The sequence below is a fragment of the Panthera pardus genome, unplaced genomic scaffold, assembly GCF_024362965.1.
Source record: "Panthera pardus isolate Hobbes unplaced genomic scaffold, ASM2436296v1 HiC_scaffold_3, whole genome shotgun sequence".
Classification (NCBI taxonomy): Eukaryota; Metazoa; Chordata; class Mammalia; order Carnivora; family Felidae; genus Panthera; species Panthera pardus.
The window spans coordinates 55,987,834-56,000,099 of NW_026526876.1; the positions used below are offsets into that span (position 1 = coordinate 55,987,834).

At 43.9% G+C, this 12,266-nt stretch overlaps 1 protein-coding gene across 1 annotated transcript in view; it reads right to left on the minus strand.

Annotated features, from left to right (window-relative positions):
* VPS53 (VPS53 subunit of GARP complex) overlaps positions 1 to 11,177 on the minus strand; it is a 135,953-nt gene extending 124,776 nt beyond the window's left edge. The window contains 2 exon segments of the mRNA XM_053893207.1: positions 8,705 to 8,785; positions 10,559 to 11,177. Coding sequence (XP_053749182.1) covers positions 8,705 to 8,785; positions 10,559 to 10,645 — 168 coding nt within the window. The 5' untranslated portion in view covers positions 10,646 to 11,177.
* Between the last annotated feature and the right edge of the window lie 1,089 nt (positions 11,178 to 12,266).

Sequence of the window (12,266 nt, forward strand, 5' to 3'; positions counted from 1 at the left end):
TTCTTCTTTTTACCTGTAAGTATTTTCTAACTGCTCTATATTGGCTACCCGTTGCTATTGTAATTATAATACAGTTATTTCGAGTTTTAGGACAATGACACACAAGTGGACTATTTCCAACCTTAGCCAGCAGAAAATGCAAGGAAATGGTGCCCCCTAGTGGAATAGAGATTGCACAATTTTATAACACCATTTTAACTCAAGTTTTCAAAAAACAACTTTTTAAGTCCTCTTTCCTTTCCCCTCAACAGCTATTTTACCTCAGAAGGAAGCAAGGGTGATGCAGGAACTGTGCTTATTAATTATTACCAGCAGCCTCTGGTGGCAGGAGAAGGCCAGGAGCCTGCCAAGAGCAGGCCTGGTAAAAGAACCAGCTCACAAGTGAGATGTCAGACCAGGCCATTTACATCTTTGTTTACTGTTCTGACAAAGCCACTGGTTACTGAGAATTTTCAGAAATCCAGACTAAGGTGAAAATGAATGTCAGAAAACAGAAGTTATTTTAGTAACTATTTTAATTAAGGAAGCTGTCAAGTTACCCCAAAACCGGACTGGGTATAAACCACCAGTGTAATCACAGAAGCTGAGTTTGTTGGAGGACCTACATTGGGCACAGTGCTGCCACTACGAACATGCTCTGTGTACAGAGGGCAATCTGTTTAGCCTGAGTGTATACTTCTTCATGTGTAAACTGGGCATAACCTCTTCCTTAAAAAAAAAAAAAAAAAAAAAATTGGGGTGGGGGGAGTATTGTAAAAAAACTATTTAAAAAATGTTAACATCTAGGGTGCCTGGGTGGCTCAGTCGGTTGAGCATCTGACTTCGGCTCAGGTCATGATCTCACAGCTTGTGGGTTCGAGCCCTGTGTTGGGCTCTGTGCTGACAGCTCAGAGCCTGGGGCGTGCTTTGGATTCTGTGTGTCTCTCTCTCTTCTCCTCCCCTGCTCATACTCTGTCTGTCTCTCTCTCTCTCAAAAATAAATAATACAACATTTTTAAAAATTTAATTAAAAAAAAAGTTAACATCTGAAGAATCTGGGTGAAAGGTAGCCATAAATTCATTGTACCAATGGATAACTATACCAAATTTTAAAAATTATAGTTTATTTGAAATCGGTAAAACAAAAACAAACAAAAAAGAAATTGGTAAAACATGTACGTAACCAAAAAGCCAAACAGTACAAGAGGATAAATTAGTGAAAAGCTAGGCTTCTTCTCTCCCTGCCCTGCCCGTCCGCCCCAGTTCTCCTCCTGAGAGGCAATGGCTCCGAGCTGGCTTCTTCTGTACTGTCCTAGAAACAGTCTATGTATTTAAATTTAAAGCATGTCCATAACTTACGTCCCTTTCTTTATACAATGCACATTGTCCCGCATCGTACTTTTTTCACTTAACAATATGACTTGGAGGTTATTCCACAACAGTAAATATTGATCTGGGGTGCTACATACACTAACCAATGCTTAAATTTAACTCCTTAAACATGAAGGTCTTGCTTAAGCCATCACAATTTTTCTAGGAAGAGTAATTCAAAATATTTATGCCTTCGGATGTTCAACTGCATTTAAAAGAGCAATAACATGGGAATGGCCTAAATGGCCACAGTAGAAAAGTTAAAATAAATCAAGCCAAATTGATGCGGTGGACTTTTACACTACTGGAGATGCTGGGCAGGAAGGCTCCAAAACAACAAAGATCGTTTACGATAACATGCTAGTAAGAGGAAAACACTAAAATGCAACTATTAAAAGACCGGAAAGAAATGTTCTAAAATTATCATGCTTGAAAAGATGCTCAACATCACTCATCATCAGGGAAAAAAAATCAAAACCACACTGAGATACCACCTCACACCGGTCAGAGCGGCTAGAATTAACAACTCAGAAAACTACAGATGCTGGCGAAAATGTGGAGAAACGGGAACCCTCTTACACTGCTGGTGGGAATGCAAACTGGTGCAGCCGCTCTGGAAAACAGTATGGAGGTTCCTCAAAAAATTAAAAATAGAACTACCCTAAGACGCAGCAATAGCACTACTAGGAATTTATCCAAGGGATACAACAGTGCTGATTCATAGGGGCACATGTATCCCAATGTTTATAGCAGCACTTTCAACAACAGCCAAATTATGGAAAGAGCCTAAATGTCCATCAACTGATGAATGGATAAAGATGTGGTTTATATATACAATGGAATAATACTTGGCAATGAGAAAGAATGAAATCTGGCCATCTGCAGCAACGTGGATGGAACTGGAGGGTACTATGCTCAGTGAAAAGACAGATATCATGTTTTCACTCGTATCTTGAGAAACTTAACAGAAGTCCATGGGGGAGGGGATTGTTACAGAGAGGGAGGGAGGCAAACCACAAGAGACTCTTAAAAACAGAGAACAAACTGAGGGTTGATGGGGGGTAGTGGGGGGAAGAAGGGAAAATGGGTGACGGGCACTGAGAAGGGCACTTGTTGGGATGAGCACTGGGTGTTGTATGTAAGCAATGAACCACGGCAATCTACCCCAAGAACAAGAGCACACTTTACACACTGTGTTACCCAATTTGACAATAAGTTACATTGAAAAAAAATTTTTAATGTTTAAAAATATAAAATGATGTTTGACCACATGCTACCTAGACCGATTGGTGACCACGTTCCCTTCATCTTCCAGATTTTCTGCTGGTTTCCCAGCAGGGAAAGGGTGCTAACGTTTAATGTGGATTCATTACACAATACTCTTCTAGATGTTCTACAGAAATGATTTCCCTTAATCTTCTCAACCACACTAGGCATGCTATTTTCTATTCAGTGGGGGGGGGGTGGGGGGGGGTGGGGGGGGGCGGGAGATTAGGCTCTGAAAGGATGGATGTTTTGTCCAAGGCTGTGTATATAACATTCAGCACGGCTGGACTTGGTTGGGGTCAATCTTGACTCTTGGGTTTCTGCTCTTTCTTACTCTACCATGCTTTTTTTTTTCTTTTTTTAATGTTTATTTATTTTTGAGAAAGTGAGAGAATGAGAGAGAGAGAGAGAGAGAGAGAGAGAGAGGAAGAGAGACAACCCTAGGCAAACACTGCCCTATCAGCGCAGAGCCTGATGCAGGGCTCGAACCCACAAACCATGAGATCATGACCTGAGCCGAAATCAAGAGTCGGCCACTTAACCAGTTGAGACACCCAGGCACCCCTAACCATGCTACCTCTAAAGTTAGATCCTCAACCTAACTTTTAGGCATCCCACATATCCAAGGGATGTGGCACACTCCTTGCTAGGTTAGTAATCCTCACGGGGTGGAGGGACTCCCCTGGTGTTGGGGAAATGCCCCAAAGGAATCCAGATTGGTGACCCTGGGTGGAGGTGATACATCTGCTCTTTGAGAATCACCCATCTAGTTTAGTTATAAGGTGGTTGTACAGTTTTATGACTTAAAAATGTTTTAATGATGGAAAAGTATTTCCTGATTCTAATAGCAATTCTTGCTAATTACAGAAAATACAGAACTTCCCACTGCACCTCCATCAGAAAATAATCACCATTAGCGTTTTGGTATATTTTTCTACTGTTCTTTCTAAGCAAATATGTGGCTTAAGAAAATTAAACTGGCATGAGAAACAATTTGGCATCTTACTGTTTTCACTAAACAACACAGATCCAGAGCATTGGGGGGGGGGGGGGTCATTCAAAATTCTTTAGAAAAAAATCTTTAGAAACAGCTCCACGTGACTCTTCTGTCAAAGTTATTAATTGTATCAGTTTTATATTTATTTTTATAGATTTTACCTAGATTCCCCTAATCAAACCTTTAATGAAAACATGGCAAATGATTATCTTCAGTTTTCTACTAGGAGACTAGAAAAGTTTTCCAGATCTTTGTTACCAAACCTGGCTACTCTTCAGAACTACCCCTAAGAGCCCTATAAATACAGCAAGCTGAGCTCCTGCCACATGGACCTAGTGAGTTAGAACTACCTGGGGATGTCCTGCCTCCAGGCACATATCTCCAGGCAACCACTGACACGCAAGCCGCTCCTACTCAACAGACACCGCATACACATCCTCCTCCTTAGAGTGACCCTAAACTCATTCTTGATACACTGACATCTACTTCAAATTTTTTAAAGTTTTTTTTTCATGTTTATTTGAGAGAGAGAGAGAGAGAGAGAGAGAGAGAGAGAGAGACAGAGCACGAATGGAGGAGGGACAGAGAGAGAGGGAGACACAGAATTCAAAGCAGGCTCCAGGCTCCAAGAGGTCAGCACAGAGCCTGACATGGGGCTTGAACTCACCAACCGTGAGATCAGGACCTGAGCTGAAAATGGACGCTTAACTGACTGAGCCACCCAGGCGCCCCTAAATATTCTAAACTCGACTCAGAAGTATTTGCTGCAGGTCCATGAGGTGTAGAGATGGGTTTTGCCCAAGATTTAGCAACAGGCGAAAGACATGATTCATGCCACTATTTTCTATTACGTTGTCATTACAGACCATGGGAATCTGGGCTGGAAAATGAACTGCTAAGTGTAAATCTGGGGTCGGGGAAATAAAAGCAACCTTGTGTCATAAATTTTTTTACATTGCTAAGAAACTTCACTACACGTTATCGTGTACATGGAGGTATGATTAGACAAGACATATAACTACATCTGCGGAATGACAAATGTCTAGTTGCTACCTTCAGTAGTTTAAAATCAAATACATATAAAAACATATCAGGAAGAAGTGAGAACCTGGTGGTTTCCTATGTAATTTCCAAATCTAACAGTTATTTTTGCTTTGATGAGTCAGCATTCTTGATACAGTGGGGCAAATGGTATTTTCACAGCTAAAACTGCTGTCTTTATACAAGTTGTTCCCAAATTTCTACCTTCAACTAATTCCTAGAATTCCTCTTTCACACTAAACAATGAGCTCTAAAAGCTATCTGTGAAATCTCAAAAAAGACAATCACACAGAATCACACCATTTTCTCCAACTTTATTTAAAAAAATGAGTATGTCCATTAGAAATTTTTTTTAATGTTTATTTATTTTTAGAGAGACAGAAGGCAAGTGGGGGAGGAGCAGAGAGAGAGGGAGACACAATCTGAAGCAGGCTCCAGGCTCCCAGGTGTCAGCACAGAGCCCGACATAGGACTCGAACTCACGGACCATGAGATCATGACCTGAGCCGAAGTCAGATGCTTAACTGACTGAGCCACCCAGGCGCCCCAAATATGTTCATTAGAAAAAGCTTAGAAGGGGGAGTCTGGATGGCTCAGTCGGCTAAGCACCCGACTCTTGATTTCAGATCAGGTCATGATCCCAGGGTCACAGGATTGAGCACCCCATTGGACTCTGCACGGAGTGTGGAGCCTGGTTAAGATTCTCTCTCCCTCTCTCTCTCTCTCTCTCTCTCTCTCTCTCTCTCCCTTCCTCCCTCTGTCTCTCCCCCCTCCCTCTCTCCCTCTGCCCCCTCCCCCACTTGTGCCCATGTTCTGTCTCTCAAAAAATAAAAATTAAAAAAAAATTTTTAATTAAAAAAATAAAAGAAAAAGTTTGGAAGGATATATGCCAAAAATATTAACAATTATGAGAATTATGAGCTCCAGACTCAAATATCCAAATCCACACTTCCACCGGAATGGCCCCCAAATGTTCAAAACTTAGCTTGCCCTTACACCCCACTCCTACTCTATTTACCACTAAAGCCTGCTCTTCCTCCTTATCCCCAAATTAGCTTAAAGGTATCTGGTGTTGACCCACTCCTTCTGCCAGGCTAGAGAGCAAAGTTCAAAATCCTTCATTTGGGTGCGCCTGGGTGGCTCAGTCGGTTAAGCGTCCAAATTTGGCTCAGGTCATGGTCTCGTGGTTCATGGATTCAAGCCCCATGTTGGGCTCTGGGCTGACAGCCTGTCTCAGGCTCCTGCTCCTGCTGTCTCTCCCTTTCAGAAATAAATAAAACATGGAAAAAAAATTTTTTTAATTAAAAAAAAAAATCCTTCATTTGGCGTATAACGTGCAGCTGAAATGCCATTTCTTCAGGGAAGTCTTTTTGGGTCCCTGAGACTAAGTAAGGCGGCGTGTGCTCTGCTCCCACAGTACTTGGTGCGCTTCCTTCATGGCAAGGCTGAGCACTCTTTCTCCCTCTGTGGCTCCTTATTCTCATAACACCACTATTAAATGTTTAGAACGGTGTCTGTGTGTTCAATAAACGTTAACTATTATCACAGTTGTAGCAGAACTTAGGGGTCTTTAGAGAGCAAGCAGCAAATCATAATTATACCAACAGGCTACTGTAGAGCCATAAAAATTCGCTTATAATCTGTTAATGGTGTATTTATTACCTGTTAAGGTAGACCAGAAGCTCTGGGTTGGTAAGGACCCCATCTGTCTTGTTCACCCGCTAGGCCCAGATTTCTTAGAAAACTGGGCAGAGGAAGTGTGTTTTGGTGGGTAAAGGAAGGAATTTTAGATTCCACATCCTTTCAACCAGTCTGTGACTTCGGTCTCCTAGATGGCTCTGTGGACTTGCTCTCTGAATCCCAATCTTCACTCGGGCTCTTATCGTCCCCTGTAGGTGATCTGCCAACTGGTCTTCCTGCCTCCAGTTCTGCCTCCCCTGGCTCACCCTCTGCTCTGCTGCCAGATGGGATATTTTAAATGTGAATCTGATCCAGTCATTACCCTGTCAAGAGTCCTTTTTTTTTTTTTTTTTTTTTGAGAAAGAGAAGGTATGTGCAGGGGAGGGGCAGAGAGAGAGACAGAAAGAAAGAGAGAGAAAGAAAGAGAGAGAGAGAGAGAGAGAGAGAGAGAGAATGAGAATCCCAAGCAGGCTCCACATTGTCAGCACAGAGCCCGACACGGGGCTCAATCTCACAAACCATGAGACCATGACCTGAGCTGAAATCAAGACTCGATGCTTAAATGACTGAGCCCCCCAGGCTATCTAAAGTCCGTAAGTGAACAGCCACTGCCTAGAGTCACTGTCTCCAGCGCAGGGCGTGGACATCCCAAAGGGGTTTGCAATAATGCCCATTAGAGTGTGAAAAGAAAACATTAAAATCTCTATTTTGGGGGGGCTGGATATAGTATATTTATTGACAGTACATGACAAAAACCTCTGTTTTTATTATTTATGTAACAAACACTACTAAAACCTAATTTATTTAAGACTGCTACTAGAGTATGTACCTAATATTTTGAGGGTGTGTACAAACCTAAAACTGGGCCCTGTGACAATGAGCTGTGTGGAAAATATTTCACTGAGAGGCATGGGGAGCCTGCAAGCCTAGAGAACACGGTCCCTTCAGGACCCTTGCTCTGCCAACCCCGTCAGCCTTATCTCCCAGGAGGCTCTGTTCCCTGTGCACACTCTGTGTTTCTCATCTCTGAGCCTTTGTCCCGTGCTTAGAATGAACTTCTCTCCCTGTCATCCTAGACTTGCCCATCAGTTGACTCTGCCTAGGGTAGTGTTCCGCCAGACGGCCACAGGCCTGGCTCCTTCATAGGTATCAAGTCTTAGTTTAAAGGGAAGTACCTCACACAGACCTTCCCCGGCCACTTATCTGAAGGAGTCCCCCACCCCCGCTGCACCTGCTGTTTACCATACTATCCACGACACTTGATAATTTCTTGTATATTTATTTGATGGTTTGTTTATTGTCTTCTTCCTCACGCTAGACTCCACAAGACTAGGAACTTGCCTGCCACACCATTTCCCTCCAGTTTCTAAACAGTGCCTGGCATTTAGTAGACATTTCATAAATGTGTGTGACTAAATGAAGGAATGACTCCTTTAAGATTTGGCAGAAGGCCTGCCTCCTCTCTGAGGTTTTGATTTTCTTAGGAAGAACGTTCCTTTGTTCCTCACTAAACCATTCAATACCTCCCCCACAGCATTCATCAGTGTCTCTCCCCCAGCCCCCCGCCCTTGATCATGTACACTTCAAGGGCACGGACTGGGTGTTATTCTTCTTTGTGCCCCCAGCGCCTAGCTTGGTGACCGGTACCTGTCAGGTGCCCACGGAACGTTTGCTGAATTCATAAATGAATTACCAAAAAGAACTCTAGCTGACTTTCTCCCGACTCTGATGCTTCTAATTCTCTACTTCTCACCTAAACACCCAAAAAACAACTGTGTAAGAAAAACCCATCTGTATAGGCAAGCCACCCAACACAACAAAATAAAAAACAAAGTCTGAAAATTCGCATCTCAAAATAGGAGTGAGAGTAGCTTTATGACCCCAGGGTTATCCTCCCCACCTCACTCCCACTCTTCCCAATTAGTTTTAAAAATCCTTTCTACCTCCCAATTTACCACAGAAAATGTAGGGGACTCTTACAGACTAAAGATAGCATTTCTTTCTTCTTCTTCTTCTTTTTTTTGTTTTTAAGTAGGCTTCATGCCCAGCACAGAGCCCAATACAGGGCTTGAACTCATGACCCTGAGATCAAGACCTGAGTTGAGATCAAGAGTCAGACACTTAAGTGACTGAACCACCCAGGCGCCCCATTACAATTTCTAATAATATGCTCACAATACGAAGAATTCCACTCTCACACAACAGTATTTGGTATAAGCTAACCCCCCACCAAACCCCAATCGGTTACAATGATTTGAATTTAACTCTCATTTGTTTATCAAGTCTCCTTAGATCATGCAGTATAACACAGCAATCACAACACTGGGGATGAGCCAGAGGCCACTGAAATGAAGGAAACCCTATACTCACTTGCTCTGTTGGGAACAGGGTATTGATATACTCCACGGCATTGAAATCTGCTCGATCTAGAGGATCCTGGCTTGGAAACACCTGTATAAAGACAGGGGATTAAAAAATAACTGTCATCTTTCTGTCTTGTTTAATGTATTCTTTCTTTCCTTCCTACTGGATGGTAAATTCTTTGAAAGCAAGAAACACCTTTTTTCATTTTAAAGGCTTAACACCCAACGACTGCTTGGGAAAATACCTGTTAAAGTAAATCTCTGATTTTCACTAACATCTGTAATTTTAACATCTTGGTGCAACTAACAGAATGCACAACAGTGGCAAGTTCCACAGATATCAACAAAATTCCACAGACAAGGGAAAATAAATGGGCTTTGTACACTATCAGATTAAACCAGCTGATGACATGACTGTATTAAGGAAGGCTTGGTAAAAGACTTATGCATATGTCTGTGATGGCTTAGTACTGGAATTCACTTTGCACTGAAGCAATTTTTATGCTTCAGACAGTGTCAGGAAATGGAGCTTGCATTCAGGAACTGTCCATCTCTTTAGCAGAAGAAAGAACACTGCCTCTGAAAAATAACACCCTTCAAAAGCTACAACTTGAATAACATGTAACAAGGTAGATTATGAAAGCAGTGGAGTGATGCCCTGGGTACCGGATTTCACCAGCTCAAGACAGTCATTCTGGGAAGCCAATTCTTTTCTGATGTCTGCTCATTAGATAAACCTATGCTAGAACTCAGTCTTCTTAAGAAACAGCAAAAATACACTCTTCTAAAATCCTTGCCAAACCGTAACTGACTGCGTTGTTTGTTTCTTCTATTAGGGCCCATTAGGTCCAAAGAGAAAATGAAATGTACGTCTTTTTCTGTCAGGTGGAGGCTGGTGGGGAGCTGTGGCCTGAACAACAAAACCTTTGCCCAGTGGTCTGGCATCCTTAGGATGTGCCAAGTGTCCTTTGTATGGGGTAATCCAACCACTGGTAGAAAAACACACGTCCAAAAATCTATAAATGGGACAATACAAATAAGTGGCAGACCTATAATCAGTATTAATGCTCAAAAAAATATTAACTATTAGCAATGGTAGTAGTAATGGTTTATTTCAAAAAACTTCCCAGTGGTCATTAAATATGGCACAACCCTCCTTTTCTTAAATCTCATCCCCTACACCAATTCCTTTAACGGAGATCCTCTCCCTTTATCAGAAGCAAAATCCTGCACAGAAGTCTAAGTCACAATTTCCAATACAATTACTCTTAAAAACCCAGTAAACTTGAAAGGAGAATTTAGTCAACCAAAGAGTTCCGGAAGGGAAGGAAGGCCTCCTGGGAATATTCTTCAACCTAATCCAAATTAATCAACAGCAGAAATTCTCAACCATTTAAGTACGGTAAAGGGTCCTTTTTCAACCTTGTCCCCTCTGCTCTGTGACCCGCTGCAGGTGTTAAAGTTGTTCCCCTTCTCAATTCCTAGTCCCTCACAAGAGGCTAGACGGAGAAGCGGGAGCAGCGGCACACCAGCCTGGTAAATAATCCCCCACATCTGACGCTGGTATCCACGAACTCCCTTCTTCCAGGTTCATGCTTTCAGGAGGCGCGGTTCCTTTGCCCAAACTCACCAGGACGCCTCATCCTCTAAAGACAATCAAGGCCTAGAAAGGGTCCTCTCCCTCCCCTGGATTCAGCAACCCCTTCCCATCACCACCTCCCCCCAAACCTGTCCTTTCCCTTCGGCGCCTAGCTCCCACCTCTCCGTCTAAAGACTGCTTCCTCCCCATCCCACATCGGGTCCCACCCCCAGACTTCCCCACCCTCCGCTCTCCCGCCCGGTCAGGGCACGGAACGCTCACCTGCTCGATGGCGAGCTGCACATCAGGCGTGAGCTGCAGCACGGCTTCCAGCTCCTCCACGAACTCCAGTTCCTCTTCCTCCATCATCCCTCCGCCCAGCTCCCTCCCGACGCTCACCTCAACCCCGAGTAGCACCTCCAGCCGCCCCCCGCCCCCGCGCTCCAGAACCACAGCCCTCTCTTTGCAGCGCTCAGGCAAACCTCCTTTCCTTCAGCCTGCCGGGCACTTCCGGAAAGCAGGGCACTTCCGGGATCCGGGGCACTCTGGGATAGTGGAGGACTGACCTCTGCGACCGCGGAGGAGGCATTCCTGTCACGTCCCCGGAGTCTCCCCGGGCAGTCCAGTGGTCCCGCAACCCCTGCCTGTCCTCAGCTCTCCTTAAGATGGTGTGGGGGCACGCTTCACCTCGCCGAGGGCGCCCCCCCCGACGGAGGCCCCGGTGTTGGGGAGGTCCTGGCCGCCTCCCCACCCCCGGCAGGACCCCCCAGTGAGGGTGAGCCCCGACAGCGTCGCGACCGACCGACAGCAACCCTCGCAGGCCGCGAAGCCGGCGATCCTACCGCTCCCAGGGCCCCCTTGGTCAGTGGCAGTAGGTGTCCCCCTGCCACCGGGGGAGAAATGACCCCAGCTGGTAAGTGGCGATGTTGCCAAGGACAATTTGTCGGAGGGACAGCGTCCACTTGACAGAGTTAAGTTCCCCGTGTGCCAAGCCTCTAGGCAGAGTTTTCTGGGGGTGTCTGCAGCCTCTCCCTAGTGGAGGAAGGGGGAAGAGCCAAATTAGCGCTCCGCCGCTGGGGAAATGTTTACTTTCCGAGGCTCCGAATATCTGGAGTCTAAGTCCCATTCCACGACTGATAAGCTGTGGGTTCTTGGGCAAATTACTGCACTGCCCCTTCCCCTGCAAGGATGTGGTGAGCGTTAAATATAAAAAGCGCTATGCAAATTTAAGCTAGTAATACAGGTAATATTAGGGTGTCTAGTCCTCATGCACCACGATGGGAAGAGAGGCCAGATCTTCCTGTGGAACTGCTTTTCCTCCAGACGCTTAAAACAATGAGACAATTGTAGCCAACCAGAGGAGTTGTTTTACCAGTTAAACATTGTGCATTTACAAAATGGAAGAGTCCTTGGGCCCGCTGAACTTTTTTTTTTTAATTTTATCAAAATTGTAGTAAACGTGAAAGCAATTTCTAACAATAAGAGAAGTCTTAAAAATATAAATCGGCTATACGATAGAATAGTACTGACTCATAAAACTATGGTTTTGAAAGTTACTTAATGTCATGGAAAAACGTGCTTAATATGTTTCAGGAAGTAAAACGTACATTTGAGAGAGCAAAAATGTACAGTATAGCCCCCATGTATGTGTATTTTGCACATATAAAAATGACATCAAAGAAATATTACTGTTCTGCAGGTGATGGAAAGTACACTCTATATTTTTCCAGAATGTCTACCAATAGCCTGTAGTACTTTTATAATACTTTTTTTGAAAGGAAAAATTTGATCCACCTGATTGGAATTTTTTGCCATCTTTCGTATTAAGGCATAATTTACATCCAGTAGAATTCACCTTTCAGTTTATAACGCCATGAGTTTTGTTAAAGGCGTATAGTCATGTAACTACCATCCCAATCAAGACCTAAGACAGTTCTATTATTTCTCCAAATTCCCTCATGCTCCACCCCATTGCCTGGCAACCACTGAC